General features: G+C 37.7%; 1 protein-coding gene across 1 annotated transcript; it reads right to left on the bottom strand.

Moving 5' to 3' along the window:
* Positions 1 to 521: 521 nt before the first annotated feature.
* On the bottom strand, positions 522 to 2,368 carry LOC143236896 (uncharacterized). The gene is made up of 2 exons (XM_076475565.1): positions 1,001 to 2,368; positions 522 to 962 (listed from the first exon to the last, which is right to left on the bottom strand). The coding sequence occupies exons 1-2, from the start codon at positions 1,571 to 1,573 to the stop codon at positions 522 to 524; spliced, it is 1,014 nt and encodes a 337-aa protein (XP_076331680.1). The 5' UTR covers positions 1,574 to 2,368.
* Between the last annotated feature and the right edge of the window lie 7,758 nt (positions 2,369 to 10,126).

The raw sequence follows: 10,126 nt of genomic DNA, 5'->3' as shown, positions 1-10,126 counted from the left end.
TGCTTAGTAACACTATGCATCACCCAGATGTTAAGAGTAATGGAAGAAAAACCCATCAACCAAACAGAGGGAAGAACTCAGTGATGCTGCTGCTTAGACAGAGTAGGTGGAGGCAAGGGGCATGCAGCCTCTTGAGACCACCTGACCTCGCCCCCACTTCGCAGCAGCAAACGCCAACATCCGACCACTGCCGCTGCACAACGGAAACATCCAGACCGAGATCTGGCAACAAAACGGGGCTCTAAGGTCCCTGCACCTCCCCACCGTCCTCACTTAAGCCAGAAAGGCAAGGAAGACCGGGGGAAGTCCAAGAATCTCGTAAACGAGTTGGGTGACGGCAGCTCGTCCATCGTCAGGGTCTGCGCCTCGGGGAAGGGGGCCAGAACAACCACCATTCCCAAAGCCAGTGCCAAGGGTCCCTCAGAACCCCCAGCCTCAGTGGTGCTAGCAGGGGGAGTCAGGGGCTCCTCAGTGTTCCCAACCCCCACTGACAAAACCCGAACGGGAGGGCAGGACCCTCCTCAGAGGGACCCACCCCAACACTTATAGGGGTGGTTGGATCGTGGGCGCCCACACAGCCCCCAAACCCCACACCACCCGACAGGGTGGCCAGAGCCTCCATGGAGACTGGGGTCGCCTGAAGGATGGGTCGAAGCCTCCTCAGAGGTCCCCTCCACTGGAGCAGCACCCAAAGCGCCACTCACCTCCCCAGAAGGGTCAGTCTCCATGATCTGGGCAGGCGAGACGCGATCCTCCTCGGGGGACTGCGACACACCCTCCTCAGACGCTGCAGCTGCCGGGGACCCCATCCACAACCGCCGCGGACGACTCTGGAGGACGAACTGCTGCCCCCCGCCTTCTTCGTCCGTGTTGTTTTGGGCCGCGAAACCGTCGGCGGCCCCGCAGCCACCGAGGTATACGTCGCCACATGCCTCGGGCAACGCGAGGGCGTGTGGCCTCCACTACAAATACTACAAGTTACAATACAAGAATTATCAACATGTCCGTAGGCCAGACATATCCCGCACCGTGGGGTCTGACACTCAGCCAATATGTGGCCCTCGAGGCCACAGCGGCGACACAGCCGTCTCATTTCCGGGTAATGACACATTACCGGGAACCCGTTCACAGATAAGAAGTTTGGAACCGACGTCTTTATGTTCATATATACACGTCGGTTCCTGGTACACACATTAGGGTGTAACTGGTGCGCCTCATGTTCAAGCTTACACACTGTCCCATACGCCGACAATACGACCTTGACGACGTCATGTGACAACTCAAAGGAAACCGACCAGAGGGTGACCCACTTCACATTCTGTCCAGCCGGCTCCACAGGCACACGCTCGTCCCCCAAGGGAAAGTCTCCCTGGTCAAGCAGGCGACAAGCGAGAGCGGCCGACGCCAGCTTTGCCACATAACGCCTTTTGCCAAAATTTTGTAAACACTCCACATGGCTACCCCCGACAGCGGCGTTCAAAGCGTCGATAATGGAGGAGGGTAGCGAGGCCGCGGTTACCACAAGGCGGATGGACCGCGGCCGAGCAGAGTAAGGTCGGATGGCCGTAGCCATACCGACCTACACACACGAAAACCCGGACACCAACACAGCACAGAGGCGAGACGGTACAAGGGCTACGAAAGATACGGAACACGGTACTGGACACGATATACGGGAACAAGCGATCACAGTCCCAACGCCACAGACGGTAGGGACCACTCCACACCTGACGGTCCGAACACGAAAGGCGCAACAACCGGAGAAAGAGAGGCCTGGTTCTCATTCTCACTTCAACAATCAGGAGCACACCAAACTAAATGTCTGAGGTTTAAATAGAGCAAGCCTTATTCAAAATGCTGAGTAACGATCTTCTAATCATGTGCACCTGGTGTGATACACCTGTGTGTGAGTTGAGCCATTTTAAGTAGGAATAAATGTGGGAGTGTCCTAACTTTTTCCCCAGTTAGAATATGCATTTTTGTAGAATTACATTTACAGAAGATCTTGAAAATTCTTTTCTTCAATTTTAAATATTTAGTTATACTCCTATAATCTCTCAGTATTGTTAAAATTGAGATTAAATATCTATATATCCAAAAATGTTACAAAATTACACAGGCGTTCATAGGGTGTCCTAACTTTTTCACATGACTGTAGCTCGAAACGGCAGTTCTCAGCTGGACTGACAAGTGTCAATACATCATCAGCACGGTGAAAAAAGTACGATTTATAGGAAAACATTTTTTATTTTCTCTCTGATCAGTAATTTAAAATGAACCAGGATATTCCAAAGTCCTAGGGTTTCTCAGCCGTTGCCATTTAGCTCACGTATGTAAAAGGTGTGAAACAACATCAACCGCCATAAGGTTTGTGATTAGTTCTTTGAACCAAATAAAAGAAATGACTGTCATTTTTATAACGCGCACACAACTGAGAATGTGGTGTTTAGCGGCATCGCTTTTAAAACTTTGATTCCCAAACCGACACACTAACCAATAGGCTACTCCCAGCTGAAGCTACGTTTTCATAATTACTTATTCAGCGTTATGATGGATGCAAAGTTCTTATAAATAGAAAAGTTTTTATATATCAATACCACTCTTACAAATTCAGTTCATTTCAAACTTTACACGTCACAAAATAGTAATGATAATAATGAATTTTCTACATTGATATCAACATTTGTTTTACTTCTGTATATTTTTTATAATGTAGTTCGTAAAGAAAAGCAAGTAACTGTTTTAACGCCACGAGAACGTGAGGTCGTGTACCATTGTGATAAAGGTTTGTCCGTTTTGTCAAGCAAAAAGCTAAAAGGGAGGGGGTGCTACATGTGTCCACTGCATTACACGTCTTGAGACACGAGTAACTACACTGCACAGTTTGGATATTTTCGTTTGACATCACAGATTACAAATGCTAAATGTTCGATATCTGTTGTGATTAAAGCACATATAACCCACTGTGTAGTTTTGCACGTAACAAACAGCTCCGATTTTCTTTCACCTTTGGGTTATTCAAGTTATGTTTTTAATATCCTCCTCTTACCATATTCTATTTATATGACTGAACTTTAATTGAGCTGTTATTTTTAGACCTTTAACTGTGTATAATAGTTCATAAAAAGCTGCGTATTTTTAGAGCTTTGAGTCAGCAGGTCAAAGTGTCATCAATCACTTTACCGTTAAAACTGAACAATGGAGATCTAAATTTTAGCATTTAATAAACAGGTAACGCTGAATATTTTTGTAATAAAAAGGACAACTTTAACAGATCGTTAACACTATAACAAAAACTGATCCTGGCTAAAAAAAATAGGGTCAGTTTCTTTTCCACATCGGCTTTCTAGTCCCTTGTTTTTGTTACAGTTAAAAGCTACACAATGGGCTATATGTTCTCTGTCCATAACTGATTTCAAAACTGGTATTTTAACGCCTAAGTCTACAAACTTATCACCGAGGAACTTTGTTAAAAAATCTAATTATGTCAATAACTGGGGTAATAAAGTCTGATACACAGTTCGATTAACTTATATTTCTTTTTATGCCCAAGCTGTTTTAGTGGTATATCTTGGGGTTTATAACGCTAAAAATTACATATAGTTCATCGTATATCTCAATAACAAACAGTCCATGTTTCGATTAACTATTATGTTAAGCTGTAACATGAGAGTGTGTATTTGTATAATAATTTACGGTTGATGGCTAAACCTTGAAGTCCTCTAAACATTCTAATCACTTCAATTAAAGGAATCGCAGGTCTTTGATCCTGACCTACTTCTGACGTTTGTGATGTAATTAGGCAGAATATAAACAAATGAATTAAATAAATTAATTGATTGATCTTTCTTGATCACCTCAATTCAGAGCCATTCAAAATAAAGTTTGAAAATTTTATGTTTCCTGACATATAAACAAAGCTTTATGTTTGAAGAGTTTATTGTAGCGAGACGTGGAATCATGAAGTACTTTGGTCACGACGAAGGAAGTCGGTGTGTTGGAGGAGATTCGCGAGCGCTCTGCTCATCAAGATCAGTCACTGTATATCCGCTACAAGTTTTACTTGCATAACTTAGGCATTTTATACTTGACACACAAAGTACCGCTACTGATCTCCTTTAATACAGCTCCCACTCTCTGGATAAAAACTGGTCTGTGACTCATAGACGATCCAAGAAATCACTCTGTTTTGTATGGATAGCGTTACCTGTTATAAGTTCAAACCTGAAATGTAATTACTTTATATCTCCATGATGATATTAACTTATTTTCTTTTTAATGGAACTCGAGTTGGGTCGTTACCAAATCTTCCTTCTTGTTCACCTTTACATTGCGTAATCATAGGATATCGTGATGTTTCTACAGTTAACCAATTTTGATAGATCTGGCACTTCATACCTTTTGAACTGTGTCGCTTGCAATGATTAACTTCAGTATAGGAGTTCTAGTATTAATAACCACTGAGACGTCACCCGGATTAAGAGTGGTCATTTCTATAAAGAAATATTTAAGTTATAAGAATGTTTCATCTCTTGCCAGGGAAAAAAAAAAAAAAAGTTTTGAATGCGATACGCTCGAAATAATCAGTTAAAACAGGAACGGTGTGTTACTCCAATTACCATTAATAATTATTAAAGCAAATAAAATAATGATGCATGTCTTACACACTGTTCAGTTCTAAGCCAGTAACTGCTTTAATTGAGGTACAGGGTCTTCAATGGCTACAAATACGTTCGTAGAATTATATCTTTCACACATCATGTATGCTATGTTTATTTCAACTCTCAAATAGCTTGCATGCCAAAACGATTGTTATATTTATGGCTGGGGCGACTTAAACGGGGGTTTGTTGCTTTTAAATGCTTGTTTTACACACTATTTTTATGTAAACAAAAAATTGAGTTTTACAAAGAAGGTTGTAAAGAGTACATAATATTTTCCTAAATTTAAGATTTCTTGCCAACCATACAAATCATTAAGTTTTAAGCAGGTGTACTTAAACATAACAAATCACATGTTTACTTAAGGAAGAAATCTTATTTAGTGCCTAAACTCTCATTAAAGCCACAGTTGTTTTTTTTAACCTTCTGCTCACCCAATCAAGCAGAATAAATGCATTAAAAACTAAATGCTTTTGTTTGTTTTTATATGTAAACCTTATTCTGCAAACGTGACCCAGTAACCATCAAAGTACAAAAGTTGTTTTATTCACCATTTGAAGTGTCGGCAAACATTAACTCTTAAACAGTTGGAATGTTATAGGTAGCACCATTAATCGATGATGGTCGCCGTTTAATGGTTAAACCTCAAATTAATATCTTCCTTTACACCGTTTGCTGCCGGTTGGATCCACATGTAATGCATCGAACTGGATAATTTTAAATACTTTTCTTATACGTTACGACACTTAAGGTATAGAAATTACCAATATTTTAAACAAAATGGGCGAAAGATTTAATGTTATGTTCAACAGAAAATAACACGAGTGAAGGGAGTAGTTAAGTAATTGGCGATAGGTGTTGACTATAGCTGCTTTCATTTTTATCTTATAGTTCTGTATAGATAGCTCTTTATGTTGCAAGGATTCTGGGAACAAAATCAAGTTCTTTGTTGTTGATGTGTTACACATCGACTGGGGTAAAACAGAGTACAGGTTGTAAGAGGTACAGAATGAAGGCGACAAGTGGAATAATGTAGGGATAACCAAGCAAGACAAAGACTGTTATCAAGTTTAAAGAGACAAACAACAGCGGAATTACAGTTTGTTTATTCTTAAAGCTACACAATTAACCACCTGTACTAGGACAACTGCAGGTATCGAAACCATATTTTTGGAGTTGAAAGTCCCCAGAACAACAATGAATGTATATTTGTGTATTAATGTTTTAAAAGATAAATTATCAGTTCAATTATCGTAGTAACTGTTTATCATGTCTTCATGTTTCTAATGCGATTGACACTGTGTCTTGTATTTCTCGTCTGCAGTTGTAATACATGTACGGTTTGCATTTAATACAGAAATGAGCAAGTTGCATGAAATTTAAATTACATATATTCTGTATTAGCGCGAGCCGTATGCAACTTTGACACGATGGACAATAGGGAAACTGGTCAACACGACCCCGAAGTGCGAGGCGTGATTTTGTTGCATATGGTCCAATCATGGACCATTATATTCATAGTCCACAATGTTAAGCACCAGGCGACGCCAGTTCTACAAGAGGAATAAACGAACAGGAAAGGTTGAAAGTTTGATTGCAACAAATTCATAATACGTCAGACATATTAGCTGAAATGGTTTTGTGATCTGTCTTTTTTTTCCTTTTTCTAACACACAAAAAAAAACAATTTTCACATCTTTGGTTTAAGATTTTCGTGCAAAGCTACTCGAGAGCTATCTGCGAAAGTCATCTCTCATTTAGTAGCGAAAGACTAGAGGGAAGGCAGTTAGTCATCAACACCCACCGCCAACTCTTGAGCTACTTGCCCTTTTACTAATGAATAATGGGATTGACCGTATCATTATAATGCCTCTACGGCTGAAAGAGCAAGCATGTTTGGTGGGACAGGAATTCGAGCCTGCAGATTGCGAGTCGAGCGCCAGGCCATGTTTTTAGGTGTTTTTTTTTAATTACTGTAAAGTCTACAAGTCGTATTTTCACAACGTTACGTATACCAGCCGTTTATTTGTCACTTAACTGAATATGTGTCATCAAAGCTATTTTATTTACAAAACTTAAATCAATGGTTCCATCGCAACTTTTCCTTGTTATTTGTTATATCTAAAGTCTTCGAAGGGTGTTTACCGTAGAACAATTTGAATAACTATTTTCTCTTTACGCGATTACATTTCTAAATATACCCATAAAAAATTTCAATTATACACTGTGTGTATATATATATATATATATATATATATTTGTTACGTTAAAAGCCGATTAGCTGCATCTCACCCATGGGTTTCCTTATGCACCTTCTTCCGATTGCTGTCTACTCCATAGATTTCTTTGGGTAACTGTCTTGACATACCCATACCAATTTGATATTGCTATGCATTATACGTTGCTTTATCGATTGCATTGATACTGAAAATAGCTTGTTATTAATAACGTAAAATGATTTGCTGTGTATGCTATACATCGCAACATTACCCCATCGTTAAAATAGTGACAAGTTACTACGTTATGTAAAGTGTTTATAAGAATACAGGATGTCAGTCCACAGTATCCATGAGAGAACATTATATATTGTATGTATGAACAATTTTCGTGTATTCTGTTATATGTTAACTATAATTTGAATTTCTCATCCTGATACAAATTTTTTTACCGACCAAAACATAATATACATTTTCTACGTAAATATCAGCCTCCATATGAGTTTCGATAAATTTCATACATTTTTTAACATACGCGTACAAAATGCTTCTAAAGATTTCTCGCCACTTTTGCCAGCCTAGGAAAATATATTTTGTGTGATCATGCTGTTGTAGACCCTATAACCAACAAGTCATGGATCTACAAGAAATTGCGTATAACTGGTTTAGGAAATGTGTTTAAGATGACACGTGTACATCGGTAGTTCCAGGTTATTATCCTTAAACTAAAACGTGTTCAAAAATTTCTATCGTGTTTTACTCTCATTCTAATGGTGAAATACATTCAGAAGGTGTTACAATTACAAGCGATTTTAAAACTCAGATCTTTAATAGTTAATGAAATTTACAATGATAAGTCAATAATTTAGGAATTATCATAAATAAGAATAGAGAACAACTATCTGAACAGAGCTAAGCTTTCAATTAAATTTACTAATAACAAACTACAAAGAAGATTACTTAAGAGATTGCTAAGTAATCCTGTACAATAGAGAAACTTGTAAAAGGCGTTAGAATTTAAAAAACTCAATGTGCGAGTTTTTCTTTTCTTTTTCTTCTATGGAAAAATTACGACTTAAATACTAAACTACTTAAAACTCATCTCTTTCTCAATCTAAGAATGTGTAGTCGTTTAATTAATGAAAAATAAACGTTTGTGCGAATAATGTTCACATCAGTAAAACAAATCCTTATTATCGGTACATCATAAGCCAATTTATCTTAGTGTTAACGCGGTCACAAAAAACAAGCACGATTTAACATGTGGGCTGTACTTTGGGTGAACCCCATTATTTCACAAGTTTAACAACAACAAACTAGCCAGATATTAATACAGCAGGATGCTATTATTAACGGCCATATTATATCAATTATTGTAAGTTCTTTGACTAGTCAACAGGCGGAGAATATATCTATCACTTGAAGTAGGGCGATATTGTTGATGGAGGATCATAATTGGTTTGAAGCTTAGAGAAGTATAACCTTTATATTAACAATAACGTACATTCACTATCAGCTACTTTCCAGGTCTATTATCAGACGAACACGCATGTAGGTATAAATCATAACACCGTTAGTCCCCACCCTCCAATTAATCCCTCCTATATTCTTAGCAGTCACCGAATTTTCCAATCTCGAAAATAGACGAGAAAACAAAAAACAGTGGTGACCATGTGTCAATAAAATAGCACCGAAGCTAAAAGAGGCTTTTTATTAAAATAACAGCGAAACCACTAAAAAACTAGATTTCCCCCCGTATTTGTTCAAGGTTTTGGTCAAGTTCAAGCTGTACACCTTTGAAATTAATACATGTGTAAACAAGACAGCCAAAATTTCATATCAATAACAATTCACATTTCCAGTTTGTTGCTCCGTTTATATAAGTACAATAATTCAATAAGCATATAAGACTCGTGTTTTACACTTGTTTTTACAACAATATATTTCTGACACTAGTTTCTCTCTCCTTTTATAACTAAATAACGTATTTTGAAGGTACCAAACTGACGAAACATCAAAATAAGACATAGTCAAGACTTTTTTCACCATGTAATCAATAAATTACGGAAAACTTGAAACCTTGTGGTTTACATTAGATTAAGGGGAAGCGGTCGTTAATAGATTTAAAACTTATAGGTTTATAAAATATTATATAGTGAAATAAATATTAATTTCACATTGTGAATGTAATAAATTATACAGGTCTACAATATTACATTTCTAGTATTAAAACCAAAAAGCTGCAATGCAACAGTAAAATATTGATTACGGTGTCAATTTAACCAAATTTTTCATGTGATCAGGAAACTTTCAAATTATTCTTAAATACCCGAGTTGGATTTTTTTACGCTGTATATGAAAAGAAATTAAAAAAAAACTATTTTTTCAGATCTATGGTTTCTTCCCTACTCTTAACAAGTTTGCTATTTGAGATTATCAGCTCATTAAAAAATAAAAACTTTAGAAACTATATTTTGGATGGACAAAAAATAGAAATCGAAACTGCGCTGTTCAGAGATCGAAACTTCTCGGAGCTGCGCAGGAATGAACGTTGGCACATTTGTGTCATTTTCCTTTGTGAATTACACTACATAAAGTAAGATAATGTTCAAATATATTTGTGGGTTAAAACTGTTGAAAATATACTATATAGTCAGAAAGTTTTTTTTTAATTAAGTTTTAAAATTACCTGTGCAAGTGTGCACTCGACAGTCGGAAAATGCTCACTGGTCGTGATAGGGCTAGCGATTGTTTGTTTTTTGAATTTCGCGGAGGGTTAGATATAGTTTGTGTATTATATATATGTAAAAACGGCTGGTTTAGGTTGAGAAAAATTTTTTATGTAGAGGAGCGAACAACGTTTCGATCTTCAGTCATCATTAGGTTCAGGAAGAAAGAAAGAGGTTGTTCTCTCCTTTACATAAAACAATTTCTCAACCCAAACCAGCCGTTTTTACATACATATTTTTCTTTACAAGTGGGTTTTCTCGTCATCACCGAGTTAAGTGTCTTACTTTTTCACTTTCAATTTCAATTTCAATTTTGTTTTTGTAAAATTACAGTTTGTGTTTGACCAAATTCAAATTATGTGCAATCCAAGTGGTAACCTGAAAAATTTATGTCGTGTCAAAAAAGGATGAACAAACTGTCTTAGGATGTTAGTCTATATTTAAAATAATACCAATACCGTGAAGTGATTTCTTCTTTCTGAACAGCCTATTCCGTCATAGAAAAATACACAGAAAAAAA

The sequence above is a fragment of the Tachypleus tridentatus genome, chromosome 2 (genome assembly GCF_004210375.1).
Source record: "Tachypleus tridentatus isolate NWPU-2018 chromosome 2, ASM421037v1, whole genome shotgun sequence".
In the NCBI taxonomy this organism is placed as follows: Eukaryota; Metazoa; Arthropoda; class Merostomata; order Xiphosura; family Limulidae; genus Tachypleus; species Tachypleus tridentatus.
Note: the sequence above shows the minus strand (reverse complement) of the source record. Positions and strands in the feature narration are given on the sequence as shown.

What these genes read in the sequence shown, in the direction of transcription:
- LOC143236896 (XM_076475565.1), bottom strand. Translation starts at nt 1,573, where the DNA reads ATGGCTACGGCCATCCGACCTTACTCTGCTCGGCCGCGGTCCATCCGC. An exon ending in TATGTCTGGCCTACGGACAT is followed by an intron (nt 963 to 1,000) that starts GTTGATAATTCT and finishes TAGTATTTGTAG; the next exon opens with TGGAGGCCACACGCCCTCGC.